Here is a 14,578-nt window from a genome sequence, read left to right as displayed (position 1 = left end):
CTCATTTAAGATGAATTGATAGATAAGTGCTTTTCTACTTATTTTAGTGGTACATGGAGCTGGTACCGTTTAAACAAAATTATTGCATCTACGTTATTTCAGCTGATAATATTTTGTGAGCAGAGGTGTCCGCAGATTCGGTTTTCACAGAGCCTTGTTAATGTTTGTGGAAATGCAGGTGTTATCCGCAGAAATGCCTCCAAGCCTTGGAAAGTCTAGCAACAACAGCTATAGTTAGGAATGTATTTTGAAAGAAGTAAAGTGACAAAGTGAATTAGAAGAAATAGGGCTGGAAACAGTCTGGATAGATCTGCACCGTGATTGAAAGTAGCAGGCATTAAACTACCTGTTTCTTGCAAGCGAGTTAAGCAGGACAGAAATTTTAATTTAACCCCATCTCCACAGACATCAGCACATGTGTACAGAGGATTATTACCGCCATCTGTTTTATCCACAGTAGTTTCCATCAGTTATGTTAATTTTGCTTTTTTAGTGTTTAAACAGTGCTTTAAAGCTGTTGTGTTGTTAACTTAGGCTGAGTCTGTGCGTAGATGCCGATAGCAGTGTCAGCATGCTAAGATCATAACTGTTAGATTAATGAATGGAAGTATTAGCTCTGTGCCAGTGCAGTACATTAATAGCTGTGCAAATTCAATCAAGTACACTACTGACTTTGTCATTGTGTAATGGTATTTACCAGATCTTAGACAAACTGCTGAGTAATATGAATGTAATATTTCATTTTTATCCAACTTAAAAATAAGGTAACAAAACCATTTTCATAGAACATTTTATTATTATTATTCTTCGCAGCAGGAGAATAGATATACTTGTAGACTTGAATTCTTCACTAAAATGGAATATGCATATATGAGGGACATTCTAGTGAATGGAAGGAAAACTAACTGTTGCAACGGTTATTTTTCACATAGCTTAATTTCACGTTCTGAATTATTAGAATGAATAAGAAAAAAAATGTATGCTTATTTTTTTTTTTTTTTCCTTCACAGAACCTGAAGAAAGTGTTTGTAGAATTTAGTCACCAGGAGCTGTTTGAGTTCTATAACAAGGTCTGTAGATTTTACAATACTACAGTTTCTTTGTAAACACCTTATGCTGCTCAGCAGGAAGTGTTGCCTATATGAATTGAATCTAGTGAAACCAGGAGGAAAATGGATCCAGCTTTAATTAAGGCTGTTGGATTTGTTTGATCACATAAAGCATTCTCAAAAAGACTCTGTACATTTGAATTTGGAATAGGCAGGGCTTGGGTCATTGTAAGCGTACCTGGTGGTTAGATCGAGAGGAGTAGCTGATGATTAACAATGAGGAGCTCTCTGGAAAGAACACCTTTGTGTTACATCTTCAGTTGAAATGCCAGGCTCGTAATCCAGTCAAAGTGAACTCTGTTATTTTTTTACCTTGTTATTATGCATTGGAAATTCACAGCAAAACATCTGTGCATGTAAAAAAGGCAGTATTTAGGCAACTGTTTCTTTAAAATTTGAATATTTAAACGGCAGCAATGAATTCTGATAGCTTCATGTAAAAACAAATATTCATGAGTACAGGATTTTTTATTGCTATGTGAATAGATTTAGTATGCATAGTTGAAGATGTTGGAATGTGGGTTTTTTTCTGTTTGCATGTTTCTAAACAACATCTTATATGAGTGGAGTTTTTATCTCTTTTTTTTTTTCCTTTAAATAGCTGGAAGCTATACAAGCACAGCTGGATTCCCTTACATGATGTTTTTGAAGACTTATTTCTCCATCACACTCCTGCCACCTCATTATTTTGAATTGAAGATAGATTGGCAAGCTGTATTTGCTGAGGATTCAATGGGTTGCTTCCTGTAAAATTATATGGCTTATCTCCGTTTTAGACCAGTAACATTAGCCAAGAGTCTTTCTTAAGAGTCTGAAGATTCTAATGGACTTTCTCTTGTTTTCTGAGCAATTGTGAAGAATGGCTTTACTTGCAGGAAAAAAAAAAAAAAGAAAAAAACCCCAGAATGCTACCCTGCTTCAGAGATTTTTTTTTTGTCCTGTTATGTGTGTTATTTGATTTTAGTAGAAATCTGCATACTTGTGAGGGACCAGGAATAAAATCTATTTTTTAGACATAAAAGGAATATAAAAGTAGTAAGAAAATACACAGCTAATAAAACCTTTCTCCTTTTGAATAGTTATTCACACAATTGATAATGCTTATTGCAAATTTGTCAAAATAAATTCAGAATTTAAAAGCTGATTGGTTTAGTTTTGGCTATTTTAACTACATTTCATTGTCTTTTTCTTTTTTTTCCTTCTAAATAATCAACAGCATCACTGATTTCAGCCTTTACTTTTGGCAGCGAGAATACAGCTTCTTAGCTCTGCATGCATATCAATGATTCCAAGTAGTTTGGTGTATAACTGGGGGGAGAAATCTCAGAATATATATCAAAGAACACTGAAATAGCCTGACAGTCAGATTTCTGAAAGCTGTTTGATCTTTCCTAATGTCGTCCACCCCTGTTTTTACATCAAACGGGAAAAAATAAAGTACAGTGACTGAAAGGTCAAGTTAGTCATGTTTTCACACATTAGTTCCGGATGAATGGAGATTCATGAACAGTATGAGAAGGTAAAAATCATCTTAGTTCTTGTTTGCTGCTGTTCATCGACAGGCAACTTCATTGCTGCACCTTGATACTGGGCACAGTACACAGCTCTCTACTCCGGGCTAATAGATGATGAGAGGAAATATAAATCTTTGGCATTAGCTTGTCTTTCTTCCTCTTTAAGGGATTTCCTGAACAAGGATTTTTTCTTCCACATACCTACAACAGGAATGGTTAATACCCAACCGGTCAGTTTTCTTTTTAGACTTGTTTGCTCCTGACACTAGATGTAAGTATAGCCAAAAGGTGTGTTTTGAATAGCTGGTGTTTAGTTCGTCTTGTGCCAGATTTCTTGCTTTGTTGCTTTTCAAGGATTTTTTTGACTTTTTGTGTTGCTTTATTAAGGATTGTGCTGTCACCTCTAGAACACTGAAAGGGTTTGCACCAGTGGTCTGAGCTGTGAGATAATAGATTTAGAATATAAAGTCATTAACAGCCTATATGTGAGTAAGGGGCACTGAAGAGAAAAACTAACTTATTGTAGTTCTTAAATGCTAGACGATACTGTACCACTCTGGTAACCTGGTATTACCCTGTTGGAAAGAAAAAAATGAGTCACTGTTGCACAGCAGAATCTTGTCCTGTACACCTTGTCAGGCTGGCCACCGAACTCAAGTCTTGTCTCAAGCCGCTGGCCAATTTGCCTTATCTTCTGGGGATATCACACTCCCACCCACAGACGTTACATCCTCAGTCTGGCTGTTCGGCAGCCGCTCGCCAGCTCGCCCGTCTTGGGCTGCACAGGTTGGCGTGGGTCTGCAGATGAGTGCATCCCCACCGTTCCCTCCTCCTGCCAGCATTAGCAGTGCTTTGTAGTTAGTGCAGCCAGGAAAATCCACTTCTTCTTGACACTTAGGTCCTGGCTTCACTGCTGGTCTTGTGGGACATCGTGTTGTATGCTATGTATGTTATGGAGGGTGCTGGTCTCTTCTGCCAAGTAGCAAGTGATAGGACAAGAGGAAATGGCTTCAAGTTGCCCCAGGGGAGGTTTAGGTTGGATATTAGGAAAAATTTCTTCATGGAAAGGGTTGTCAGGCATTGGAACAGGCTGCCCAGGGAAGTGGTGGAGTCACCATCCCTGGAGTTGTTTAAAAGCCCTTTAGATGAGGTTCTTATGGACATGGTTTGGTGCTAGAGTTAGGTTAGGTTATGGTTGGACTCCATGATCCTGAGGGTCTCTTCCAACTGCTAGGACACTGCTCTTGAGTGTTCTCCCTGAGTTTCCAGAGCTTAAGTTCTGGAAGTCAGGACTGAAGCAAGCTGAAGATCTCCTGGGTGGATGCAGGACATACTAGGGCAGTTGTCAGAGTGTGAGAGAGGGATTATGTTGTCTTTGTGAATATAAGCAGTGATTAATGAATCCCAGAGGAGGGGTGAAGGAAGGATCAGTTTGGAGTGCAAGAAGCATTTGGACAAATTAGCAGCCACATCTGAAAAAAAAAGAAGCCAAAGAGTAGGAAGAAACTGGGTGTGGGATAAAGGAATGAGAGGACATGACCTCATTAATGTTTATAAATATGTAAAGGGTGAGTGTCAGTAGGATGGAGCCAGGCTCTCCTTAGTGACAACCAACAGTAAGACAAGGGGCAATGGGTACAAACTGGAACACAGGAGGTTCCGCTTAAATACGAGAAGAAACTTCTTCACAGTGAGAGTGACAGAGCACTGGAACAGGCTGCCCAGGGGGGTTGTGGAGTCTCCTTCTCTGGAGACATTCAAAACCCACCTGGACGCCTTCCTGTGTAACCTCATCTGGGTGTTCTTTCTCTGGCGGGGGGATTGTACTAGATGACCTTTTGAGGTCCCTTCCAATCCCTGACAGTCTGTGATTCTGTGATAGAGTAATAGATATGTCCAAAGATGGAATCTGGGAGCTACAAGGAAGAGAGGAGGAACACTGGAAAAGGTAGCAAAAGTACATATAAAAAGAAAATATTGGGCAAAGGGGGAGAAAAACTTTATATGGTAGGGGAATGGGAAGAAAACTGGAGAAACAAACTAAACCAGAGTTAACTATGAAAACTGTGGCCAGTTGTGTAACTGTATCTAGTATTTTGAACTAACCCAGAAGTGTCAGCCTTGGTGAAAATTTGAGCAAGAATCAAATAACAGTGTGGAATAACAAAAAAGAGCATTTTAAGTCTAGCTTTTGTAGGAAATATTTTAAAAGTGATAAAATATACTCTAAAGGGAAAAATAGAAAAAACAAAGCCTAAGATTACAAGGATTCTGTAAAATGTATTGTGTTCATCCTTGTCTGCAGATGGATGAAGAGATTCATGATTTCTTTAGCAGTGGTTGCCTTTTTTACTAAGTGAGCTGAATTTTTTACCGCCAGAAGCCATCATCAAAGCCATAGTGTACCTAATGGTAAGAAGGAGTTACCTTTTTTCAAGGAGCACTCTGTTTAGAAAGACTTTTCTGTATGTAACGTAAAGCTTTGTTGCACATTGTTAGGTAGAGATGGCATAACCAGTACCATCGTAGAAAGGAACATTGTCACTTAAGTGCTGCTCTTTGGCCTGAGTGGACCTGGAGAAGGGAGGATTAGTCTTCCCCTGTGAGCAGCTGCTGTATGGATAAAGTCCTGGTATCCAAGCAGCGTCAGAGGACTAGAGAAAAACATGCACCAGTACAGACTGGGGAATGTCTGAGGAGAACGGGAGATCTGCCTGCAGCAGACTCAATGCTGTACCTCAGCAGCGACAGAAAGAAAACCACTTTCCTGGGAGGAAGAAAGCATGTCGCCTATTCAGAACCAAATATACCAGGTTGATGTGGGAGTGTTGACAGGGATGTGCAGGCTGAAGTGCTTAAAGCTTTTGTTTTGCATTCTGGTAAAACATCATTTTGAAGAGTGAGTCTGGTGGGTGTTTTGTAGATTTTACTAAAGGAAAGGAAAGGGATACATCCCAGGCACTCTGTAGTTCAAGGTCGTAGCAAATCATTGGTCTGTAATATATCTTGGGCATGATCCAGAACTGAAATTACCAAGGCTTCTGATAGTGTTGAAGGAAGATAATTTGCAGAGCTTTATTGAGCCTTAAAACTGGAAATTTGAATGAGTAAGAATTAGTACATCTACTTTCAGATCTTTCAGTGCATTTTAAAAACATTTGATTCATCTTTGCTCAGACATTAAAGACAGTATTTTCTGTGACTGTACTTATCTTAAAGCTATAATGTAAAAGTCTGCCTCACATGGGCCACTGGTGAAAGAAGGAAATCCTTCAGTTTGGGTGTAAACAAGCACCAGTATTGTTTTGACATGGAGACTTAGAGTTCTGGGTCTAAAATGAAAATCAGTGTGAGAATTACCTTGAAAATACCAGCTTACTGGTAAAGAATAATCATTTTTGCATCACTTAGAGAAAACAACACTAATAGCACAGTAATGCTTGTTAAATACAAGTGTGTTAGGCTGTCTTTGCCCAGTTCAATCTTAGGCATATACTTCTTATTTCTCAATGAAACATGAAATGTCTGTAAATTTCTGCATTCTGTTTTTGTTGAAATAAAATATGTAGGTAGGTAGAAAAATACAACTTTACTATCTCAAATTTTGACTACTTTCCAAACCTGCTTTGGCTCTCCAGAGGAGGCTTTCAAATTCTTGTTTAATTGCTGGATTTATTGAGACATCAGTTTTGAATTATGACTTGCAGCTTCATTTCCTACGGTCTGTGATTTTAAAGACTCCGAAATCTTGTTCTTCCAAAGCATAAAGAATTTACCAAAATGCTAAGTCTTACTTTGGTCAAAGGAAGAAAAGTGTTTATTGTGATAAAATGGTATAAGCTCCCCATCACACTTGTTCCATCCCATATTCTCAGATTTCCAACAGCATCAGTAACATTTCATTGTTTGGCCGTATTGGTGTTTCATATCTTCAAAGATGATGCATTCACTCACATTATGGTAAAGAAATGACAGATCTTAATAATGCCTCTTGTCCAGTGAATAAGTATCGCATCATTTTGTGACCCTTGTGTTAGCTTCTTCGAGTAATGAAACTGAACAAAATTTTGAGCCAGTGGGAGAAAGTTCCTTTTCTATGGATCAGCCAGAATGGCTTGAATAACAGTGATTTAATCTAGGTGGACGAACTATGGTGCTGCTGTCTGATGCACTGTTGATGGTGTCTTGTAAAGATAAGCTAATAGGATGCTTCTATCTGCAACTCTTACATAAAGTGATTTCTGATTCCATAGTAATTAATCAATTTTATTGGATTTTCTCTTGACCTTTGTAATTGTGTTGATCAGACCAAATTATATGCTGTAATTTTAGCTGAAATAAAACATTTAGATGATCCCTTCATTCCTCCATTATTTTGTTTCTCAAGAGATAGGAGGAAATATTGGTCAGGTACAAATCAGATGGTGTTCAGCTCTGTTGAGCTCTGTGTCGAGGAAGCTGTCTTTCTTGACTGGCTGTTCAAATAAGGTGATCACCTTGTTAGAGCAAATTCTCCTTCCACTGGGACACTTTTAAATTCTTGTCATCACTGTTACCTTAACTGTCCCTCTATGGTAATATACAGCATGCATTCAAGGAAATCTGAATTAATGCAGTAGCTGCCTCTGACACGGCTGCACAGATTCACACGCCCAGGCAGCTGGCCACTTCTGTGGAGTACTAGTTATGGGACTGGACCTGCCAGAAAACCTTATTGCCTTTGGAATTTACCCTCTGGTCATTCAGGACAAGTGAAGGAAGGAGAAGCAGCATTCCCTGGTCAGGGCTAATGGGACTTCTCACATCTGCGCTGTGTTGGAAGGTTCATCCCGTGAGGGTTAATATGAAGAGCTCTGTGTACAGGTGAGCTTTGTATTTCCTCATTCCAATCCACAGGTTCAGTAGTAGTGCAACTTAACTCAATTGCATTTCACGGGCAGCATGAGAACTCTCTACTTTTTCTCTCACCCATTTGTTTATTTTTCTGCCTTTAGACTGTTAAGAAATGCAGTTTACTTTTTAAAAAAAAGTTCGATTTAAGAAATTGTACCATTAGTGTATACAGTAAGCATTTTGAAGAAGCTTTGTTGTCCTGGATTTATCTCTACTTCTGAAGTGTTTGCCATAGTCAAAATCCTTATAGGCAGCAGAGAATTAATCTGAGGAAAGTCCAGGGCTGCGGGGCAAGGACCGTGTCTCGTGTTCCACCCCCTGCTCCCTGCTGAGCACTGGGGTGCAGCTTTGCCTGTGCGCCTCGGTTTGCACCTCAGGCCGCCAGTTAGGTAAGCTCTGCCTCTTTCCTGGACAACAGTGAGTCAGGAAAAGATTAGAGGAGCTGACTGTATTGGGCAAAACTTAGCCCAAACTTAGTGTTGTTAGCCTTGCCGTTCACTCTGGAAGGGATGAGAAGATTTTCTTCATGATAAGCGACACTTTTGCTCAGATCTCCTCCACATGAGGAATGAAGTCAGAGGACAAGCACTTTGCATCCCAGATGAATCCCTGATGCCTTCTTCTCCTCTTCTAACTCCTGACACATTCCTCTCGGTTCCAGCTCATACACAGCCTGGAGAGCGGCACCACAGATCTCAAGAACAAAAAAGGACCTTTCTCCTCCCCTGCTTCGTCTCAGCCCCCAAAGGGGTCCCATCTCCTGTCTCAGTCCAGCATTCAGGCTCAGCTCAAGCTAGGCTAATGCTTCCGTGGAGGCTGTCATAGCACTCCAGGTTTGAAAGTCACTTTGAGAGAGAGCCAGAAAAAATCTATATGAGAAGGGAAGTAAAACAAGCCCAGCTTTAGGGGCAGAGGAATTATTAACCATTTGGCCATTTCAGGAGCAAACTCTCAGTCCAGCCAATGAGTGGTCCAGTTTCTCCTTTGCAGCCAAACTCCCTACATAAGTAAAATCACCCCTGCTTCCCCACATCATCCTTGCGGGTTGCAGCAGGCTAAATCATCCTCAGAATCTGATTTAGGGCAACAGAAGTGGAGTTCATAGATAAATGTAGAAAAAACAAGCCCATAAACGTGAGCTGATCCCTTCGGAAGTGGATTCACTCAATATCTCTCATGAGACGAATGGAAGTGGTTCAAGTTTCTTAGAAAATCTGATACTAAAACATAATAAAGTTTTTTAAAAAGCACCAAAAAGGGAAAAAAAAAGCAGAGCCGTCTCCTTTAAGCAAGAGAGCACAGTATACCACTGAGAAAACTCGCAATGAAATGGAGTTTTCTCAGTTCCAATTTGGGCAACACAGAGTGCGTGCACGCCTCATTGTAACACCCAGTAAGTGACTTGCTGTCCTTTTAATGTCCTTCTGCAACTGAACTGCAGCTTCCCGTACCCTGTCAGATGTCACCTCTGCACCAGCCCATCAAAAGTCTGTTTGGTATCCTACTGATGTATTCCTTTGTGTCTGTAGTCAACAGGAGGAGTGCCCTGAAGCCCTTCTGTATGTCAGGATGGAGGGTACAAGTCCCAGAATGACCTCAGGCCCATCTGAGCAGTGCTGCTCCTGCCTCTGCAAACAGCACCCAACTGGGAAGGTGAAGCACCTCAGGTAATGTCTTTCTGGCTGAACAGGCTTATGTTTGTTAGGGTTGACAGACCAAGTTTTGGACTGACGAATGTCTCTTTGTCAGCACCAAAGTGGGTAAGCTTTGAGATCAGTCCTCTCTCTGGGAACAGAGAGGTTTCAAATGAATATTTAGTTGAAATGGTCAATATGAAAGAGAAGCCAAAGGCGAAGCTTACTCTAGTGCCTGGAGCAAAGTTCATGGTTTAACTACCATGCTAGATGAATAAAATCTCCCCTTGAGTTCCTTTCAGGAGGGCTTGGATATGAATGTGTAAGAGTATCTGAGCAAAAGGTCATATCCCTGTGGTATAATGATTTCGGCATGTTGGAAGAAAGGAAATTTCCTATTAATCAACCTTATTTCAGTGCGCGAGGTCACAAAGCATGAACTTGGAACCTCATTCTGCATTTCATAGCTCTGCCTAAATCAAACCCAGGATGCAGACATGAATGTACTTTCCATTCCCTTTGTCATCATAGCTATCTTCAGTCAAGTGATTTTGATGGTTTCAAACCAGATAGTGCCTTCAGCTGCTGTGTTAGGCCACGTCTGCGTCACAATTAATTGTTCCCCCCTTGAAAATCGAGCCTTTGACAGCTCTGTCAGCCTCCAGTAAAGTAGTGATATCTCTTTTATAAAGAGATGTAAGAGATCTTCATATCAGTTGTGTGAAGATCTGCTCTACCTCTTGGATGTCACGACATATGTTCAGTGAATACTCTAAATGTCTTTGGTTGAAAGCATTTAACTTCCTAGTTTCTTCTTTGACCTCTTTGCTGACTAATTTTATCTTTTACTGTTCTTACCCTGGCTTGCTGTGCATCTTGAGCTAACTGGTTTTACCCATAGTTTGCCCAACACTCTTAAGTTGTAATTAATGTTTTGCCATGTTCTTTTCCTATTTGCAACATATGTACCTTGGCCACTTTTCAAAAGAAGGATCAGGGGCCCTCTACGGGTGTGCACTTTTGAAGGACTCAGTAAGGATCTTAAAGCCAGTAAAACACCATTTTCAAATGGATTATACTGTGTAAAATTGCACTGTTCATCATGATGACACCCAAGGTCAGTACTGCTGGTACAGTGAAGTGACTAAATAAACCAGCCAAATAACAGAGAAGATCAAGAAACAGTAAGATACAGAAAAGCCTGTTCAGAAAAAAAAAATTAAAAAAAAAAAAAAAGTCCCTGGACACTTGAAGCACATTTCTAATCTACCTTTATTGGAAGATCAGTCCTGCTAAGAAACAAATGTTTCCTTTGTTTCCTTAAGTCATCATATAGACCTTTTCTTTACAGAGGTTTTGCTGCATTAGCAAAAAGATCTTTCTGTTAGCTGCAAATACAGTCTGTTTATTTGGGTGTTAGTACACAGTAGTTTTCAGGCACTTCACTACAAAGCAAATAGGTCTGAGTTTATCCTAGAGGATATGGAACAGCCCTATAGATTAAGTTTACCATCTACAAGGACTGTCAGGAGCATTGTGTTCAAAGGAACAGAACGTTGAAAACGTGATGCTTCAGAAGTACCTCCAGGGCAATGGAGGAGTTTGCCTTGGTCGATGAGGACTGAGTTAGGGACCAGTTAAGCAATCCGGACATCCATAAATCCATGGGTCCAGATGGGATGCACCCGCGGGTGCTGAGGGAGCTGGCTGAAGTCATTGCTGGACCGCTCTCCGTCATCTTTGCCAAGTCTTGGGAAACAGGAGAGGTGCCTGAGGACTGGAGGAAAGCAAATGTCACTCTGATCTTCAAAAAGGACAAGAAGGAGGACCCGGGCAACTATAGACCGGTCAGCCTCACCTCCATCCCTGGGAAAGTGATGGAACACCTTATCCTTGGTGCCATCTTAAGACATATTAAGGGTAAGAGGGTCATCAGGGGCAGTCAACATGGCTTCACCAAGGAGAAGTCATACTTGACCAACCTCACAGCCTTTTATGAAGACATAACAAGGTGGACTGATGATGACAGAGCGGTGGATGTGGTCTAGCTTGACTTCAGTAAAGCATTTGACACCGTCTCCCACAGCATCCTCACAGCTAAACTGAAGAAGTGTGGACTGGACGATCGGGTAGTGAGGTGGACCACGAACTGGCTGAAGGAGAGAAGCCGGAGAGTCGTGGTCAATGGGGCGGAGTCTGGTTGGAGGCCTGTATCTAGTGGAGTGCCTCAAGGGTCAGTACTGGGACCAGTATTATTCAATATATTCATCAACGACTTGGATGAGGGAATTGAGTGCACTGTCAGCACGTTTGCTGATGACACCAAGCTGGGAGGAGTGGCTGACACGCCAGAGGGCTGTGCTGCCATCCAGAGACCTGGACGGGCTGGAGAGTTGGGCGGGGAAAAATTTAATGAAATATAACAAGGGAAAATGTAGAGTCTTACATCTGGTCAGGAACAAACCCAGATTCCAGTATAGGTTGGGGAACGACCTATCAGAGAGCAGTGTAGGGGAAAGGGACCTGGGGGTCCTGGTGGACAGCAGGATGACCATGAGCCAGCACTGTGCCCTTGTGGCCAAGAAGGCCAATGGCATCCTGGGGTGTATTAGAAGGGGGGTGGTTAGTAGGTCGAGAGAGGTTCTCCTTCCCCTCTACTCTGCCCTGGTGAGACCTCATCTGGAATATTGTGTCCAGTTCTGGGCCCCTCAGTTCAAGAAGGACAGGGAACTGCTGGAGAGAGTCCAGCACAGAGCCACAAAGATGATGAAGGGAGTGGAGCATCTCCCTTATGAGGAAAGGCTGAGGGAGCTGGGTCTCTTTAGCTTGGAGAAGAGGAGACTGAGGGGTGACCTCATCAATGTTTATAAATATATAAAGGGTGGGTGTCACGAGGATGGAGCCAGGCTCTTCTCGGTGACAACCAACAGTAAGACAAGGGGTAATGGGTTCAAGCTGGAACACAAGAGGTTCCACTTAAATTTGAGAAGAAACTTCTTCTCAGTGAGGGTGACAGACACTGGAACTGGCTGCCCAGGGAGGTTGTGGAGTCTCCTTCTCTGGAGACATTCAAAACCTGCCTGGACGCCTTCCTGTGTAGCCTCATCTGGGTGTTCCTGCTCCAACAGGGGGATTGGACTAGATGATCTTTTGAGGTCCCTTCCAATCCCTAACATTCTGTGTGATCTGTGTGTGTGATATTTGAAACAAAAATTTTATATTCAGAAGAAAAAGGCTAACATGTAACATAGGATGGCAAAAAACACTCAAAGACTTGTCTGCAAGTCTAATGAGATTTATGATCCACAGTTCCGGCCCAGGCATTTTTGCAATGCTGAAAAAGCAAACGCAAGGTAATGGGAAACAATTATGAGTCATTCCTTTACTTCAGAGGTGATTAATGTGACACGGTCAAGTTAAATCCTTTGAAGAGACATCAGCAACGCTCTTCACTGATGTGTCTTGTGAGCATGGATTTGGTACTATTCCACAAGAGACTTTAATTTCCTGCTGAAAGATATGGTTCGTGATCAAAACTGAGATATATATAAATACTAGCTGCTGAGCTTGCAAGACTGATGTGTTTCTTATCAGCAAATGATAAGAACATAGAACATCTTCAGTTTGATGATACAAATAATTCTATATTACCAAAACCATGCAGATCTGAGTTGAAATATTCTCATGGGCTACGCTGTGAAGGATCTGTTGGTAGCACAGCAGACTACCAAGTAGTCTCTGCCTGTATTCCAGAGGGTCTGAGTATACTCGCAATTTCAAAAACGAAAAGATTTGCTGCTTTAAATGAAACAAAGTGTCACTCGGAAGTCTGAATGGCTTAATTTTGTCACACATTGTCTGATTGCTGGGCTTTGCCTCCTTCGATATCCAGTATCATGCAGTATGAAGCTAGTTCAGGTGCACATATGCTTCATATAGGTATTGCATATCTCTAAGTCTCAGCTTGCCATTGTTCTTCTGCTTTTTATTGAATGCAGATTAACCTATTAACTGTCAGGATGCAGAACATCTGAACACCAAGAAACCAGCAAATTCTAGTGCTTTGGGTTTTCACAGACTGTTACCTCAACCGAACGTTTGGCTGGGATACTCCTTTTGACTACACATTGTCTTCACTGGGGCCTTTTTACAGAAAAGGATAACCTGGTTACAGAATAAGAAAACCTTTTAATTTGGGAGTTTCCTTGCTGTACCAAGTTTTTTTGTCTCAGGAGGCAATGGAGACCAATGCCCTGCTGAAGAATTTGCCGTAAGCATCTCCAGGTGAGCTTGCTTTTTGTATCCATGAACAGTGAATCTCAGGTTCTCCCCTAACATACTGGGTCTGCAGTTTTGTTGTGTATGACTGAAAGGTCTGTCCTACTGCTTGCAGTACAAGTGTTTCTTCAAGTATTAGTGTAAAGTGCTCTGTGCTCTATGGTGCAGTAAGTAGTATATAGCACTCAAGAAGCAGAGGCCTTCACAATGTTCTTTTTCAGGATCAAGACAATCTTTGTAACGCAGGCTACAACAAGGACAAGTTCCAAAATTCTGAGGTTCTCTGAAAAGCTGCCACATAAAACTGTCTAAAGCCCAAATCTGCACACCTGGATTGCCATTTTATCACCATGCAGTACTGACCCCTGATCTGGCTCCGTGTATATTTACCTACCTACTGGTGTGACTTGAAGGGGACAAAGTTATGTTTACTCCCTCACTCGTTTCCCTTGATGCCTGTCACTTAAGGTTCTAATCCAAGAGCTCCGGACTGCATTTCATCCAGTTTCTAGCGGGAAGCATGTCCTAGCTCCCACAAAGGGATGCTCCGCCATCAGTCCCAGGACTTCAGTCCTAAAACTCTTCGGTTAAGACCTTTTATTCCTGTTTTGTGTGTGCTAGGTTAGCCCAGCTCTTTTATTGCCTTCCTCAGCTTCAGAAAATCATTGGTTGGAGCAGCCTCTTGTTAGGATGGTGGCGGAGCCCAGAGGTTCCTCCCAGTGTTACTGAACCTTCTTTTGTACGTGTAGTGGAGGGGAATGTTATGCAGGAGCTACCTCAAACCTTGTCTTCTTTTACCTGTCATCAGGACATCAGATCTCAGCTTACTCACATCCCATTTCCTTGCTCAGAAAGGCAGAGGATCGGTCATAAGAAACTTGTTTTTGATGTATGGAGCACAGTTATATTCCTCTAAAGTCACAAAATCAGGTAAGGTTTTACTGTCCTACCACTCATATCTTTCTCCAGGGGGATCCATCTGTATTGAATTAACCACTGGCAGAAGAATTTAGAATATTTATGATCAGTTTGTTCCTGGGGGAATATTAGGAAAGCTCAGTGATCTCAGTGTTTACCTGACACTTAATGAACTGCCTGTTGGACACAGTCATTTTGGCATTTGGAAATGGATGACTCATTTAATGACAAA

General features: G+C 41.5%; 1 protein-coding gene across 1 annotated transcript in view; it reads left to right on the top strand.

The window, feature by feature from the left end:
• COMMD10 (COMM domain containing 10) overlaps nucleotides 1-6,950 on the top strand; it is a 111,649-nt gene extending 104,699 nt beyond the window's left edge. Inside the window, exons 6-7 of the mRNA XM_065657590.1 lie at nucleotides 1,011-1,070; nucleotides 1,711-6,950. Of these exons, the coding sequence (XP_065513662.1) occupies nucleotides 1,011-1,070; nucleotides 1,711-1,749 (99 nt within the window). The 3' untranslated portion in view covers nucleotides 1,750-6,950. The remainder of the gene's footprint in view (nucleotides 1-1,010; nucleotides 1,071-1,710) is intronic.
• The last annotated feature ends 7,628 nt before the right edge of the window (nucleotides 6,951-14,578 follow it).

The sequence above is a fragment of the Caloenas nicobarica genome, chromosome Z, assembly GCF_036013445.1.
Source record: "Caloenas nicobarica isolate bCalNic1 chromosome Z, bCalNic1.hap1, whole genome shotgun sequence".
Lineage (NCBI taxonomy): Eukaryota > Metazoa > Chordata > Aves > Columbiformes > Columbidae > Caloenas > Caloenas nicobarica.
The sequence above is the reverse complement of the archived record's forward strand: the minus strand, read 5'-3'. Positions and strand labels throughout refer to the sequence as shown.